This window comes from Tyto alba, unplaced genomic scaffold (genome assembly GCF_018691265.1).
Source record: "Tyto alba isolate M040663 unplaced genomic scaffold, T.alba_DEE_v4.0 Super-Scaffold_6, whole genome shotgun sequence".
Lineage (NCBI taxonomy): Eukaryota > Metazoa > Chordata > Aves > Strigiformes > Tytonidae > Tyto > Tyto alba.
In genome coordinates, this window is record NW_024881327.1 from 39376931 (window position 1) to 39394926 (window position 17996).

General features: G+C 37.7%; 1 protein-coding gene across 4 annotated transcripts in view; it reads right to left on the reverse strand.

Moving 5' to 3' along the window:
• Window positions 1-17538, reverse strand: part of CC2D2A (coiled-coil and C2 domain containing 2A) — a 67162-nt gene extending 49624 nt beyond the window's left edge. For 2 of the 4 annotated variants that reach the window (XM_042808213.1, XM_042808212.1), the window contains exons 1-11: window positions 17413-17534; window positions 15614-15673; window positions 14795-14949; window positions 14453-14552; window positions 7652-7740; window positions 7036-7137; window positions 5103-5204; window positions 4071-4238; window positions 3741-3894; window positions 2241-2377; window positions 624-755 (exon numbers count right to left, since the gene is read on the reverse strand). In XM_042808213.1, the coding sequence (XP_042664147.1) occupies window positions 624-755; window positions 2241-2377; window positions 3741-3894; window positions 4071-4238; window positions 5103-5204; window positions 7036-7137; window positions 7652-7740; window positions 14453-14552; window positions 14795-14878 (1068 nt within the window). In that variant the 5' untranslated portion in view covers window positions 14879-14949; window positions 15614-15673; window positions 17413-17534. Of the gene's footprint in view, window positions 1-623; window positions 756-2240; window positions 2378-3740; window positions 3895-4070; window positions 4239-5102; window positions 5205-7035; window positions 7138-7651; window positions 7741-14452; window positions 14553-14794; window positions 14950-15613; window positions 15674-17412 lie in introns of all 4 variants that reach the window. The other 2 variants (XR_006167034.1, XM_042808211.1) reach the window with 2 other exon arrangements.
• Window positions 17539-17996: the final 458 nt, after the last annotated feature.

Consider the following 17996-nt stretch of genomic DNA (forward strand, 5'->3'; position numbering starts at 1 on the left):
GCACATTGCAACTGCTGTTTGCCAGGGTAGGTATGCTGTTGTTGAGGGAAAGACAAAAAGAAACAAAGAAAGATCTGAACTGATGAAACATAACTCAAAATAAATTGCTTTCTACATGAGTGAACTGCATGTAAAGACTTACTTTGGAGGAGTTTCATCACTGTAAAATAACCATCACACATATGCCCTTCAATTATTTCTCTCAAGCTGCAGAGAGCACCTCTGTCTTGATTACTACATCTGTCTACCAGCTCCTACTACAAGGAGCTTTACAGATACACTAATGCAGAAACTACCCTACTTTGGCATGAGAACACACAAGGGGGCCTCACAGAGACCTTAGTGACTCAGACTTGAAGCAGATTGTCATGGACTGTCACTTTGCTATTTTAGCCAGTACTACTGGTTAAATTCTTCATCCTTTCACACGCATTATTTTCAAAGAAAAATACAGGTGGAATACACTTGAAAAAGTAAAGCACCTTTAAAGACCAATTGTGGAACGCCAAAAAGCAGTCAGCACTCATGGTTCTTTGCACAAATCCGTTTGGCTCACCAGGGTTTCTGGTAGAGAAGAGCTGGGATATTTGGTCTCAGGAACCACATATAAGAAACATGCCTACCTTTCTATACACTGTTTCAAGTTCTGGTGCAATGCCTTCTTCCAATGAGAATATTGGAGGCCTAGTAAAAGACTGTTTAATTGGATTAGGCAATGCTAAGATTTTGCCATCATCACCAAACCACTCTTTCCCCTACAAATAAAAAGATAATTTTATATTGTTTCTTACTTTATACAGAAAAAACTTACAAAATTATAATTCTTATGAAAAACGATTACAGAATAAAAGGTGACTATGAATTGTTTGTGACTGAATTAACAAAAATTTTTCTAAGGCACCAAAATTAAATCTTCAAATATACTATAGCTAAGTTTTGAAATCAAAAGACCAAGAGCTTGCTCAAACTTTAAATATACTGATTTTTTCCTTCAACATTCAGTGTTACAGATTTGAAAGAAAAAAAAAGGAATAAAATCAACACTTACATGACTTAGTTAAATGTTATTTTCTTAAATCACTAAAATTGAAAGAATTATAATGTTTTACACAAGAGCTAATGGCAGCTCAGAGAGATCATCATCTCTATTATCATCATCATCATTATCATCTCTCAACTTTTCTAGTTCACAAGGTGAACTAATTAAACAATATATATGAAAGCTGATGAGGTAAATATCTTGCACACCAACTGCTACCCATGACTTCACATGTTAAATATTGTGTTAATTCATCTCTGCTCTCATGAACTGAATTCAAGAACAGCTTAAACTAGCGCAGCTGCTGAAAGATGCTGGCCTGCCCTCTTATTCCCATACCTGGTTTAAGCTGATCCTAGAACCAAACATTGAGATGGTAACATGGTAAAGCAAACCAGAAAACTAATCGGTTAAAGTTGGCCAGTGAAAAATTTTAGATCCAAATATTCCCAATCTGATTCACAGAAGTACATCTGCTAGCCCATGAAGAATTCATAGAATCATAATAAAATACAAAAGGCAACTGCTGTATAGTAGCTTAAATCTATACTAAGCCATAAACACTTTACTGCGTATAGGAGGATAATATAGCAGTATAAAATATATCCAAGCCACCTTCACCAGTGTTTCCATAAGCCATTCCTAAAAATCTAAAATTATAATAAAACCTCTCCAGATCATCTATACCAATATTTAATTACCCTTACAGTCTGATCAGTAAATTTCTACAAGTCTATTTCTTCATATTCAGTGAACACAGGAAACAGCCATTCCATACTGCTTCCTTTTGTTATGTTCTTCTAGCAAATAGTAACAACAGTGCCCAGTTCTTGCACAAGTCTTTATACATACCACTAATTCTCACAGCATGTTATACAAAAAGTAAATTTTGGTTACCCTTACTGTAGCGGCAACTAAACTCTGGCACAGACAAGTGAAGTGATTTGTTTCCCAGCAGGCTACAAGCAGAGCCAGGAAAACACACCAGTCTTCTAAAACTCAGTTGGGTGCTCTGATTATTGGGATACACTAAAAACACACTCCTACAAAAAAATCCACGTTTCCTGACATCTGATACTGCTAGAAATTTTGAAGATGAAATCCCCATATTACCATGACCATCCACCCACTTAACTATAACAAAATAAAATACTGATAAGTAAAGAGTTTTAAGACAACTAAGAAGGTAGTGGTGACTTACTTGCTCCTGTCTAAGTATTCTGTTTTCTAAAATATTTTGATTAGGCTGTGATACAAAGGGCCTTTCTCCTGTGTAGAGACCCTCATCCTCAAGGTACCTAGGCTGCATGTTTTCAGGCATCTTCTTAGAAGTGGGCACTAATGAGAAATTAAATAGAAAAGCATGTAAAATATCTCATAACTGTAGTTCTAGTTTGTTAAATCTTTAAGAGCCCATACCATTCTTAAAATAAATGGCACTGCATATTAAGCATGCTGTCAGAAATATTTTCTTAACTAGGAAAAAAGAAATAAATGCATAACAAAAGCAAGTCCTTCTCTTAATCAGGCCAGATCCACAGTGTAAGCCTAGAAGTGTCACAAGTCTTCTAAATACATAATTAAACATTTCCTCACCAAAAAATACTTCAGAATAACTTAGTGGAGTTTAATGGTTGCCTGCATAACAGTATAAAAACCCTTCAGCAGCAACCACCGACTAAAACATTTCTAAGCTTTTCCCATATAAAGTGAAAATTTCACTAAGGTTAGTCTGAACTACTATTAATAGTTTGATTCAGCTACTTGTACAAAATACAGAACATGCATAAAACGTCATGTTAGTGCAGTAACAGCAGGTGGAATTCTTTAAAGCCTGCCTGCAGGATTATTTCACTGGTGTGTATGGGCTCAGTATTTTTCAAGGAGCAATCTCAAAACAGGGAGAGATTATCCTGATGGTTACCATAAAAGTTATCACAGTGGACCACACTGAAAGCAGTCAGAACTAAGTTACAAAACATGAAAAAACAGAGGCATCCAGTATCAAATATTTTGACATCGCATTGCAAGCTGTGCTGACACCATTCTGGTACAGACCACAGAGAGACTCATTTCTGTTTCTTCCAGTTCAAACATTAAATAGCAAGTGATATTATAAAGCATTTTTTTAAGGACTTTGCAGTTCTATGAGGATAAGGCAAAAAGGTCAGAGACATGATCAATGTTGACTATTTCTGATTCACAAAATCGGAAAAGGGCCCCCTGAATCACAAAAGTCCTTATGCTACTTACAAGACTTAAACATGCCACATGGAAAAAATTGCAGACGTGGCCAAGTGAATAAATAGTGTAAGTTATAATGAACAGTGCATGAACTACTCTTAATACCTAAATGCGTGTACTCAGTAACCTCCTGCATGCGTTAAATAATGTAATAGCTAAACTCCACTGAAAGAGGGGCCAGCCACATTGCATTTACTATAGGCAGTGCTAAGGTAATTGCCCCAGAGCAACTGATGTGCCCTGAGTAAACTTGCTAGTGACCCGCTGAGGTGTGCATGCTCCTGGTTAATCCATTTTGTAAAACCTTTTCAAACTTGACTGGATGATCAGTGTCAGAGAACTGCAATTAAATATTGCTCTACTGCCAGAGACAGGCTGATACAAGATTTTTCAGCAGATCAAAGGGTGCCATGCTATGCAAAATCCAGGACAAAATGGATAAGCAAAATCTTCATACCTGCTAACATGCTGGGAATGAAGAGAAATTCTTTTTCCTTTTTCAGTTGTTCAGAATAGCTTTCACAATCAGCAGGTTTCATTATTAGAAAATCTTCAGCTGTCTGCCCTATAATGAATAAATCATCATCTTTAACTAGGCGTACATCTTCATCCTATAATTTAAGTGGAAAGATCTCTGTTAGTTTGTCTATGTCTTAAAATAGAGATATTTAGAAAGTATACAGTCAGAATTTTTAAGGAAACAAAAAGTTGTAATTTTGTATTAGATGATGTGAATTAATTTAAGAAATCTGAATAAAAATATGATCATTTATTCTATAGCCCACACCATTTCATCCTCCTCTTGTTCATCCGCATGGGTTTCTACACATTCCTCCTCTGCCGCCTCTTCATTTAATTCATTCCTTTTCCTGGCTTCAGCCTTTATACTCTCTGGTTCATGATCAAAATTGAAGGTAAAGAAATTATATGCTTCTTCAGCAGAAGGAAAATCATTCTGGAAATAAGGAAAGAAGACAAAGATACTTTAGTATGACATTTATAAGAAATTTAGAGCAAGTGAAGATATCTTTCCATTAATAATAGCAGTAACAGCTTGTATAAACTCTTGTCACAGGAAAATGATCATTTTATCCCAGAGAGAACTTGGCCAAACGCTGAAGCTGACTGAAATTTTTAAATTACACACAAAACTTTCTCTATTGCTATACAACTATTTAATTAAATATTTCTTGCAATGTTTTATTAAAAAAAAGTTACCTGTTTAATTTTAACCAGCTTATTGTTTTAAACAATTTGCAAATGAGAAATGTCAAAGTTTAAATTCTGGCCATAATGCAGATATCCAGGTGAATGATATGAAGAGAAATTTCTAATGGCATTTTGCCTCTGAAGGACCCAGGCCTCTTTAGTATTAGAATGAACCCTCTAATAATAGAATTAACAGTAGCATTTCATGGCTAATAAATATCAACATACTAATCTGCAAATTGCTTTAACTGCCAATTGGTGGCATTCAATAAAAAGGTTTTAAACAGAAGAAACATTTTTCCTCCAAGCTCCAGCAATCGTGTCTACATGGATCTACTTGTTTTTTGCTTTGTTTTGGTTTGGGTTTTTTGTTTTTGTTTTTGGGTTTTTTTTTAAATCAAATGACACAAAAGCATTCTTGTATTTGATGAAGTTTCCCTTTTTATACTTCAATTGTTGGCGTATGCTGTTTGTGAATTTTTAAATTAAATAAAACCTTCTCCACTGCTGAAGACTGAATCCTGGTCTGCTTCTTCAAAGAAAATCATGAAGCCACATAAAGTTTAGATGAAATTCATATCAGTTATTGAAATGAAGAATTGGTACTTACTGTTAACTTTTGCTTAAGCTTTTTTACAGAATCACGTAACTTTATTTTTGGTTGTAAGTGGGATTCATCCTCTTGCATCTCCCTAAATTTATCAACATCAGACTGCATAAAAATATATATAGACATCAGTTGTAGCATATATTTACTGATTGATTAAAAAAAAAAAAAGACAAAAAGTTGATTATATATTGCATTTTCACAGGAAAAAATAACAGAAAAGAAACACAGTTGCTGTGGTAACTATCATACTGATGATAGATTTATTTTAAAAGGGTACATCTAATTCTTAAACTCCGTTCTCCTTTGGGTCAAGAAATAGGCTGCAGAGTATCAAGAAATGGTTCATTTTATAAATGTTAGCTTATTTTCTTCACTGCTGATGAGATCATGGCTTCTGCACTCCCAAACATAAGCAATGCTAATCTCCGCAAGGGGGAGAAATGGGGCAGCAAGGCGAAACCTTCCGGTCTACACAGACAGCACAAGCCGGGCAGCAGCCGCAAGGGTCCTGCTGACAGACACTGCTGACCAGGGAAGGGAATCAAAGAGCCAAGGCCAGCTTCTCATACAGCCCCTGCTGCAACCACAAAAGAAATATTTGGTATTATTCAAAAAAGGTGGTGTCCATTGTTTGGGTGCTCAAATACAGACTTGATTATTTGTTTTGTTCTTTCAAACAATTCTTGATAGCCTACTCTAAAACTCCCTGGGTGATACTCCTCTACCCTTTCAAGAAAGGAGGTAGCATGGTTATTCATTTCCAGTTTTCTGAAGCCTTATCCGTCCCTACATATAGATCACTGTAAACATCACTGGTTCTGAGGTTGCTTCAGCAAGTTCACTTAAGCGCTTCAAAGTGATTTCATCAGGCTCATCCAACATAAACACATCTAACACTGTTTTTCCTCCTTGTGACCTGAATTATTAAATTAAAGGAAGACATTTCTCAAGTTTACAGCTATTCAATGTAAACTTCAGAGTAATAACACCAAAAAGAAAATCTCAAACCCTGGAAATCTGATGGTCACTTGTTTAACAACAAAACAGTACTTCAAACACGTGTAAGCAAGTACAGGAAAGAAAACCAACACGTGGAAGGTTTCAGATATACTTTATATAACATTAGTAACCAACTTTAATAAGGGTATCACTTCCACATTTTCCTAATACAAACATATTAAAACAATATACTTAACTGAAAGCTATGATAATTATTTACTTTTTAAGAAAAACACTGCTAAAAACAATCTACATGAATAGGTAATTCATCCCTAGACAAGCAATTTAGCCAGGCTAATTCATATTGTTTCGAACTCCAGATAAAAACATTACTGCTACATGCTGTTATTTCTGGGGCGTACACATTCTTTGGAACACATTTTCTACAGGCAAGCAATCTCTTTCTGAATTCTGAAGAATATCCAGATGCAAGATCTGCACAGGCACAGTCTTTGTTATTTTTTTAGTACAAAATTCATTTTTAACAAAGAACATGTTTATACTAAAAAAAATGAACATAAAATAGCAACAAGGAAATACAATACGGTACAATGACATAAAGTTAATATCCAGCCTTTAGCAATTACACTGTGCAAATTTATATAAAGCTATAATACAGTGGTCCTTTCTGTTACAGTAACTTTTTAATACTTCAAGGTATCTTAAGCAACAGAAGTCATGAACTTGTAAATGACAGAAGTTTCATATGATGTCTATACTACAATGAAAGCAAATTATTATTGCTAAATATTTACACAGAAAGCAATAATCAGAAAGGTTTCTTCCTGGTTACTAATTCAAACAATAGTACAATTCTGATCCCATTAAAACAAATTAAATTGATCTTCAAGACTATGTGTAGTCTTTAATGTATTTCATGTTTCACATTCATTTTATTATTATCAGAATAGCAAGACACACTGCACCTTCTTACCACTTTATCCAATCTGACTTCTGTTTTCCTTTCTCTGATGCTTTTTAAACGCCTTGGTCGTGGACTGGGGTCTTCTTGCAATAAAGTAATTTCTGCTTTTGACTAAGCAAACAAAAAAAATGCTTAGCTGTAATAGAAATACAGTAAGACCAAAGCTACAATAATTCCCAGGAACTCAACAACTTATGCATGTTTGTGTTAGGGAGAGAATCTTTTTACTATATAATCAGCTTAAGTGATTTTACAGACCTAGATGTTAATACCCCTTATTAAACTGTGTAGTAGACTTACAAGGAAATCCACTGATTTCAAAATAGTGTAAGAAATTTTTTGGCAAAAACATGGAAGGATCTTGTAATGATTGTATCATCTGAATTATAAAACAATGATAACTTTTATATTATTACAAACAGATAAAATATAAACCTTAGAAAAAATATAGCAATAGAAATGTACTGGAAAATAAATGTACTGATGAACTGAGTATCATTTCAGCATTAGAAATAAAAAAACAGATATTCCGATTCAGATACATATAGCACTAAGCAATTAAAATGAAGTGGGTGGTACTTAAAAGATTAAAGTCAACCAAACAGGACTTCTGAAGGATTCTCACCCTTGCTGCTTTGAGTTTCTCTCTCATTCGCTCCCTAACAGAAAATTCTGCAGAGCCTGCTCTTGATGTAGAAGGAACAGGTGGCAAGTCTGAAAAAGAGAAAATATGGTAACGTGTTTAAATTATGTATTTTCTGAAAGAAACCTAAAATCATGTAAAATAAAGCCATACATACCATACAGAGTCCCATGTTCCAACAGAAAGAACTTGCATGAGAAAATGTGAAGGAATGGAACAGTTTGGGGAATTCAGGACTTATAGGCTATAACTTAAATGCCTTTAACTGCAATGGATCTACCTCTCATTATATACTATGAGCCACCTTAAGTAAAGTATGTATACACTTTTTTTCTACTAAAAATATATAAAGAATTACCTGGCATTTTGGAAGCTGTTAGAGCTGTCTAGATCTAATTTTGAATGGTGATGTGCTATAAATCCTAATACAGGTGTGATCACAACAGTAAAGCATTTACAGATTTGCTTCCTTTTTCAGCTTAAAGCTACCTGCTTTTTGTAGTGACAAAATACTAATTTCACCAGCAGTGTTTCTGTGCTATAGCTCTAGTACAACCAAGACAGTAGGATGCATTTTACCCTGTCCCATGTATGACTGACAGCATCATCAAGTAACTTCACTCGCAAGCTACTCTCAGCTCTACTTGTGCCACCCTTCTGGAAGCAACAGATCACCTCCTCCAAGCTCAGGAGCAGTCTTTCCCCATACTCAGGAAGTCAAGTGAGACCTGCAGGAGGCTACATGGATGAACTAACTCAACCCACACATAAAAAGAAAAAACTTACAGGAGATGTAAACAGGGATGGGTGACCTGGGAGGAACACCATGACACTGTCCGACCATGCAGGGATGGACTTAAAGCCAGAGCCCACCCAGACTTGAATCTGGCAATGGATGTGATGGCTGTCAAGGTAGGGCATTGCAAATGTATTAGCAGCAAAAGGAAGACTAGGGAAAATGGTTACCTGCTGCTGAATGGGGCAGGGGACCAGGTGACAGGGGACACAGAAAAGACCCAAGTAATCAGTGCTTTCTTCATCTCAGTTTCTATTGCCGTCAGGAACACCAGTGTCCAGCGACCACAGGCAAAGCCTGGAGCAGCAAACAGTTACCCTCAGAAAAGAAAGATCAAGGAAGGCCATATTTAAACAAACAGGGTATATGCAGATCCACGGGTCGTAATGGGATGCTCCATGATTTCTAAGGGAGCTGGCCAAGGGAGGTTCCTGAAGACTGTAAGTCCCCATCTGCACAGACCTCTTCAGTCTCACTGGAGCCCTGGAGTTCACCTGGAAATTCTCAGGAGCTTATTGAAATGTTAACTTTGTCTGATATATGCAATATTAACTTTTTAAAGAAAAATACTTTACATGCCTTCTCATATGTGGAATCCTCAGATCTTATTTTTTTCTCTTGAACTTTTGTAACTAGCTTTTATTTCCAGAAGGAGCTCCATTGTTCTGCACAGAACACAGTGGCCCTTTTACTAGAACAACCGAAGATGAATATCAGGAGAAAACTGTAGCTCTTCTTGCACTTGTTCTTTGTGGTGCACGTTTTTTTTTCCTTAATTTTTCATCGTTGAACACATGACATTCTAGGTAAATAAGTTTTTCTAGTTATCTCCACTTACAGAATTGTATTACTTGTCAGTTTTTTGAGCCAAACACTGATTTGTTCTTTGCCCTTATGAAAGAACGTTTGCCAAGGTCCAAGTAAAGGATGATTTCAGGTTTATATAAGGCATTAAATTCATGAAAAGAAGATAAAACAGCAAAGGGTAAGGGCTTAGGAGTGATAATGTCACATAACATATATCACATTATGGCTGATTCAATATTTTTCCAAGAGCTTTACTGGCAGCAGAAAATACTATATGTTGAATATACAACTTAAACATTTAAAGGCTACCTACTATACCAAAGTCAAAGTGCAATCTAATTTCTAGGATGACCTTAGTCCACCGTCATTTAGAAAAGAAAAATACATTAAGATAAACCCCACTAATACTGATTCTACTCAAAAACATCAAAAGATTTGGGAGAATCCTAATCTTTTTAAATTAAACAATTTACTGCCTGTATTTGTAAGAAGCAGCATTCATTGTATTTGGAAACTTTCAAAAGAAAGAACAAGTCACAAAGTGAGTATCACTAGCATGAGACACATAAGAGAAAAGTAAGAATCCCATAACCACTTCCTTACCAAGAGGAACCCTAGAGACAGAAATAAGCAAGTACTCAGTAAAGAGACTAAGAAAGGACACACGGAAAAGTTTATTTGCATCCTGCCTTTTGTAACAAGGAATACATTAATGAGTAAGAACAGGGTAAGAATGACAAAACAGAGAACAAGATCTAGATAAATACTAATCAGACTGAGCTAATTAAACAGCTAATTAATTTCAGAGCATCCAACACTGAACTGGCTGCAGCAAAATCAGAACCACTAGTGACTCTGAGAAATGACAGACAACGGGCAAATTCAAAAATGCCAGGCAAATGTCTTTTAAGAAAAGGAAAAGAGCGAGTTGCAGAAGCATACACAAGTCAGTCCAATTTAAACTCTACAAAAAAACCCTCAGCCTATTTGTAAATATTTAAAAGACAGTAAAATAATAAGCAATAGAAGGCCTAGGTTAGCCAAGATCAAGACCTGTCAAGCCAATTTAATGTTCATCAACATACATTCTATATTTTGATGAAACGACAGGAGGGAAGGGGGAACATGTAAGTCACTGAAAAAATACATTTAAAAAGATAAGCAAGTAACAGTTAATGAATTAAAACCACATACTGAGTAGGTATTTTCAGGGTTTGCCTCAATTTGATGCCTTTAAAACACTAATGGTTTGAATGATGGAATAATGTCTATCTGTGTATAAAACATGCAGGCAGGAACTCTCAGAAGTCACATTTGCTCAAAGGCTGACTTTGAAGAGTTGTTGGAATGGAGAAAAAAATGTAAACATCTTTTACAACTTCAAGGACACAAAAGATTGTAGTACACAGGATGGCTCTCTGTGTCTGCAGGAGATGAACATGACAGACTTTAATTGCAATAAGGAATGTGGTTGCACACTGGAAAAGCTTTTTAACTTTTGGAGTATTCTAGCATTGGAATCGAGGCCCTTAAATAGTTATGGAATCTTCACTGGTGCAAGCTTTGAAATGAAAAAAAACCTAAACAAAACAAAACAACAACAACAAAAAAATAACCCAACCAGGCAAAAAAACCTCAGCAAAACCAGGCATCAAGACCTAAATAGAGTTGAACTTAAGGGGAGAAGCTGGTCCAAAGTTACCTTTTGATCTCCCTTCTGTGACTCTGTTCTACCACTCTACTGTCTTCAGTCAGTGTGTAAAAACATATTGTATTTCATTAGAGCAAATGGTTTATTTCAGTTCCACTCTGATAAATGAAAACTAGAAAGCAGATTAGAGTCTGCTTTTGATTTTCTGAAATACTTGACAATTGCTTGTAAACATTTCCAGACAAGCCAGGTTGAACAGCATAAACACATAAAATCAGGGCAGAAACAATCTGCCACTACTTTAAGAATCTCTTAAAGCATCAGAACTCATGCGGCGTATGAAGAATTCTTTATGAATGAATCAGTTCCTTGCGACAACAGGAGAAATATCCTTTAGATACATAATGAAAAGTATTTTAAGGCTTTAGTAGCTGCAGTAAAATTAATTTAATGAACCAATTATTGTGGGAAATTACTGTTGAAAAAAGGCCCACATAAAGAAAATAAATTGTTACTTTATTTCTCTGGACGTATACTTTTGTTCTGCTTATGTGAATGGGCTCTACAGCCAACTAATTTGTGCTTAACTTCAAAATGTATTTTTGAAGTGAAAGAATAAGATTGATATCCATGACAGCATTGCTTTGCAGGATCACCATTACAAGCCTGTATCAAAAAATTTCACACATTTTAATCTGGAAGCGTCACTATCCTACAATGCCTCCATATTCTACTTCGGGTAGATCTAATAAGCTTGTGGGATAGTCAAATTAAGCCAGATAGAGAACATGAAAATATCATCTAGTTTTCTCCCTTGATTTCACCTGCACTCAGAGGAACCCAAACCCACTCAATCTCTGTGTGACTTCAAAGCTCTCTACACTGACACAGAACGACTGCAAGCATTTTGACACCAATCCTGTATCTGAATGAGATGCAGAAACCAGGCACGAGGAAAAGCAGACAGACATCTATGCTGTGACCAAACATCAGTTACCTGAAAGAAAACAGGGAATGGTAACTTCCAGCATAGGTCCTAGAAACACTTTCGGATTTATCATAGATACAATCACTCCATAAATGCATAGTAAGACACTCCAGAAACAACCAAATAACTAACGTTCAAAAAACTCAACAATGAAGAAAAAGATTTTGTAACACTGTAGGTTGCCTCACAACAGAATAACAATCAGACATGGGCTTTTCATTTAAAGCAATTCTTCTTTTGCAACTCTTATTTATTAGACTGACTAGTGGACCGACATATAGCCAAGTCTTTCCATTTAAGAAAGGTATATAGGCATCTAGGCACACACATAATTAGATTATAGTAAAATAATCCATTTCTGCAAACAGACTGCGCTAAAAAATAGTAGAGACTGACTGAACACTTGAAAGACAAATAGGGACAAAGAGAGATTATGATGAATATTAAGTGAAGAAACAGTTGATGAATATGTTTCCTAAACAAGTTTGCCACAGTGGGACCAGAATGAGAAAATGATCATATCATGCTATCATGAAATAAACCAAGTATTTGATGGACACCACAAATTGATAATTCTACAAATATTACCTACTTCCCACTTGTGCTGAAATACAGTTCCCTTTTCATAAAAAGGAGGTGTGTGTGTGCATATGTTAAATTTCTGGTGCTAAAAGTAAACAGTGAATAAGTATGGTGACAACCATGAGAAACTAAAGAGGCCTAGGAATAGAGACAATGTATTATCACAGGCACTAAAGCAAAACCAAAACAAGACAGTAGAGGAAATAGCCTATGAATAATTTTTCAGTAGCACCTGGAAAATGTAGGGATAGAGAGGTGGTGTTGTTACATTTTTTTTTTTTTTTCAAATGGTTAGTTATCACTTGCCAAGGCAATGATGAGCAGAAATTCATACACACATCATCAGCCTAGCAAAGGATGTGAAGAAATGAAATCTACTTTTAACTTATGACTGGGCAACACAATAGGAAATGTCAGTGTCAGCATATTCAAAAGCATAATATACTGAAGATGGAAATTTATATTATTTATAAATCTGTCAGACTGAATTCCAGGGGGGGGGAAAAAAATTAAATAAGTTTTGGATGGACGCATGAAGACTTCAGCTCAAAGTGCAGTCTCTCTCAAAATTCAAGACGTAATTTAAAAAAAAAAATAAATCAGATGGATAAATTATACTGCAATTAAGTAAACCAATCATACAGCCTATTCAGAATAACACATGCAGGACTTTTCACTCAATCATACAAAATTAGCAAAATTACAAGGATTTCAGAAGCAGCAACAAGTAACAGAGCAAAATACTTAAGAAAACAAACCACTTATCACATAAGGGAACTAATAGCTAGTTTTCTTCTCAGAGTACTGCTGTGCTGTTCTGCTTATTCTTGGAAAATGAGCTTCTGTAAAAAAAAAAAAACAACCATCACTAGAGGGTGTCTCTTGATTTCCCCTCAATTCTGAAAACTGTTTGGACTCCATCTGTCAACAATGTGTTACTTCTTAGCATAAATTGGCACAGTGAGACTCAAAAAACATTTGAAAGAAAAGTACACAGACCTTGGAAGAGCTGGAAACATGCCTAAATTGTAGATGTCTGTAACAAATACCCTATTTTGCTAAAATGAGTTTAAGGACAATTCATCAATATTGAGGTTTATAAAAATAAAATGTATGTAAAAACTAAGAATGTTTGTACTTTGCTAGATTTTGGTTTTCTTGACTTTTTAATATTTTGTTCTTAATTAGGTCTTTTATGCATCCTATTTAGTTAAGCCCATAAAAACCATGCAGTAAGATTCACAACATTAATGTTGTCCTAAGCGTTCAACGGGAATATCGCAAAGGTTCTGCCAAAGAAACTGAAGATTACTTTTCAAGTACCAACAACCTCTATTCTTCCCAAGCCTGCAATCAGGCGTTTACTTCTAACAGCTTCCCGCTGCATCACTCTCTTGCACTCTCCTACTCTGTGAGTGAATAGTGCATCTCACACAAAATAGCCCATCAGTAAATCCATGAGCCAACGCATGCACGAATGACGCGCCAAGCACAAACTATGAGAGTCACATTCAAATATGCAAATACCGCCGGTCTACACTAACGCCTTTGAAAAATTTCGCGTATTTTATGTAAGAACATTTCATAATCATATTTAAACACGGCAGGAGCATGGCTTTCGAGCGCAGCGCTCTGGCCGCACGCATCGTGCTCCGAGCTGACTCGGCACACCACACCGCCCCTCCGTCCCCGCTCCCACACGGCGAGTGAAACCGCCTCACGGACAACGGTAACCAGCGCACCCCCCGCGCCCCCTCCCAGGCGGACCCCGCCGCGGTTTTCCCGTCTATGAGCTGGAGGCGCTCTCGATGGGGTAACGCTTCCCCCGGGGCCGAACACCCACAGCGACGGGCAGCCGGCGGGCACAGGGGCCGCCGCCGCCGCCGCCGCCGCCGCCGCCCCTCAGGGCGCCCCGCCCCCCGGCCCCGCCCCGCCAAGCCGCGGCCGCTAGTCACTCACCGCGCAGCGCCTCAGAGGTCGCGCCGGCCGGTCCCGCTGCCATAATGGCGCGGCTCCCTTCCTCCGTCCGCGGCACGGGGGGGCCGGCAGCCTCCGGCAGCTGCAGCGGGGCAGAAAGGACGAGGGACCGAGCGTGAGCGAAGGCGGCCGGGACAGGGCGAGAAGCCAGCCCGGCGCCGCGGGGGCCCCGACCCTGAGGGGGAGAGGTCGGGCACGCGTGCGCGCCGCGGGGGCCGGGTGCGCATGCGCGGTAGCCGCGGCGGCCCGCGGAGGGGAGAAGCAGGGGCGGCAGCTGCGCCGGGATGTGGGAGGGAGGCGGGTCGCGCACCTGAAGAAACTCACCCTTTCCGTTCCCCGGTGCCTGCGGGTCGTCAGCGTCCTCCTCAGCCTTTCCACCTGGGCGGGGGCCTCATCCAGGAGCTCCATCTTTCACAGAGGGAGCAAGGTGCGCTGTGGTGTAGAGGCCGGCCTTGCCCCCAGGCTCACGGAAATGATCTCTGGTATAGCAAAACGCCCGATTTAAGCAGTGTTCTCTACATCTGTGCGTTACACTTACGTCACTGGCAAGCTACAGTCATGATGCTGACTGAAGTTTGCACACACTGCTCTTTGTTAGCAAGACTAAAGCCTACTGACAGCTCTAAACCATCTTGCCTTTAACTTTGCAGTTTACCTCCTCATACCACAGAGATGCTTTCTGGTGGTGCTTTTTTGTTTTTCGTTTGTTTGTTTTGTTTTTTTCCCCTTTTGACATTTTATTGACATAGCACCAGGCACAGTCTAAATACCATCGCGTCAAAAGCATTTATACTGATGAGGAAACAGGGTAGCTTCCTGGTTTTGCAACCTACTCAAGATTCAATATACTTAACCAATAATTTTAAGATCATTTAATCAACTAAGTCTTGGATCAATATGAGATAGAATAAAATACACATTAAAGGTGCCTATTTCACAGCATATGTTATCTGTGGTTGTAATATATTTCCACATAATAATTATGCAAACCTTCATTAACTAGAATATTACTAACTAATCTAGGGTTAACAAGCTTGCAAGACGCTCTTATTTCACTTTTCACAGTTACATATATAAAAGATTCCTATTACTCAGTGAAAAATTGCCTTACTCCATTTTTATCTCAACTAACTGGACACTAACCTCCATTACTGTCTTCTGGGTTTATTCACTTGGTTCATCTGGTTGGTGTTCGACACATGCCTGTCACAAGCAATGCAGGAGTTACCCATGAGATGTGCTTTAATATGTGCATAATGATCATGAGATACATTCCAGGTAATTTTTGCACCCTGAACACTCAAATGATATACCATTTAACATATAGCCTTAGTACTTAAAAAAAAAAAAGTGTATTTTTTTCAGAATTGAATGATTAAAAAATATATGCATCCATTTATTTAATTATTCCATATAATAGTGAATAATATGGGCCTGTACATGCTGTATGAACACTTGTTACATGTGTTTTTTAATAAACAACCCATCTATAGTACATAGAGCCACCTGCAAGATTCAGATCATCACGATATGCTCAATCCCCCTTTTTCCTTCACTTCCAGCGTTGGGCTTGGTTGGGGTTTAAATTTTACCAAGCCTGGGACCCACCAAATCACTTCAGCTTTGTTTACACCACAAAGTTGCTGTATTTGATTACAAGAATTTAGGAAATTTTTTAATTTATATCTGTACAACTCAATTAATTGATACCATTACTGCAGGTTCCTGTCCGGCTTTAGTCGGTAGGAAAGCGACCTCAGCTGTACTTGCTGCCTGCACAAAGCTTGTGCCAACATAGCTACACCAGTGCAAAACCCGAGTGCCGACTGAGCTCACAGATTAAGTAACTCACAACAACATAATTTATTCTGGATTTCAATTTCCTCATGGAACAACTAACGAGAGTAAATCTTGGGGCCTTTTTCCATACGTGGCTAAATCTCTTCTAGCAGGAGGGCTAACTGAGGCCTGCACAGCTCATCCATTGTTTTCCCACCACTTCTCTGTACTGGGTATGTACAGGCTCACACATACTCGCCTCAAAAAGTGCTTCAAGCCCAGGCTAGAGTATGAAGAGCAATCTTTATATTCTTCATTATCTCCTAGTAGATGCCTAATAAGAAAGCAGAAGAAGCAGAGGAAGACCAGCGTGGTTATCTCCTGCCTGAGGCTTAGCCCTTACCAGCTACTAGCCCCAAGGTTTTTCAAGTTTCTAAATATGTCTCAATTAGCACAGGGAGCTGAACTCACCCTAAACAAATGTTTTTTATAGACAAATGTGACTACCTCCCAAACCACCTGTGCATTTGACTCAGCACCAATTCCCTCAGCAAGTGTCTCGCAGCAGGGCTGAGGGTGGTGTACCCCAAAAATGGCAACATTTCTTTGCTGCAAGCAAGGCTCAAATACCCTCTTTGTGGCACAAAATATATAGCACTGCATGAAGGGGCAGCATTTTTATTGCTTGGTACATAAACATCTTTTTCATATGAAGCTTTATGTGTCATATTTAAACAGTCTTTCCTAAAGGCACATGTAAATAGAGAAAACTGATGACATAGCAGAAGGGCCTTATGGCTGCTTTCTTTAACAATTTTCTAGCATTTCTTGAAGTTAAGTACTGTAGCAGGCACATTAAAATGTAATAAACTGGATACAAGAACTATAAAGCTCTCCATTAGCTCAGAGGAGGCTTCCAAAGCACTTAAAGCTAACAACAGGAACGCAGTGAAGTTTCTCATATGCCTCTTTAAAAAAAAACCAAAACCAAACAACAACAAACAAACAAAAAAAAAAAACAAACAAACAAACAAAAAAACCCCTTCAAAAGTAGCTAGAAAATAATTTTGAGGATTTGGGATTCTTAAGTCTGTTTCATTCATGAAAATATGCACAATTCAGTGATACTGAAACAAATCTAAAGGAAAATGTTTGTTTCCTACCTGGTTTTTCTTATACAGCAGCCTTCCGGAGTACAGACAAGAACCAAGCACAACACTCCCCCTAGCAACAAAAATTCAGCTTTGCTTTTTAAAGACAAAGAGTCAGATTCTCCTCCTTAAGCCACTAAAACAGTTCCAGAAGGCTTCTTTTTTGTAAACAATTTCTTTTACAGTAAAAGGGAAAGTCATGAATAAAATATGGGGAAGTGGGAGTGATTGCAGCTTCTGCAGGCAGCAGTGCACTTCAGTTATTGCAGTGACTTGAAAAACAAAATAAATTCCGTAGTATTTTTTTGCAGGATCAAGGATAGTTATTTCAGGTTGAAATACAATAAAGATGGTCATTCCTCCTAACTTTAAGTACTTAATTTTGTTAAATTATCTGACTTAAATTTCTGTATACTTCTTCTGTAAGTAGAGGAGAGGCACAGACTCTTCTTGGGATGTGTACAATTTAGAGCAGTGATTCTTGAATATCATTTGTGGAAGAGCCTGTCTCATTCTGTTGACTAAAGGGAGTTGTTAAACCTCTAATTCAGACTATATGCCAGCATTTCAGCAAGTAAATTTTTGTTTAGATTAAT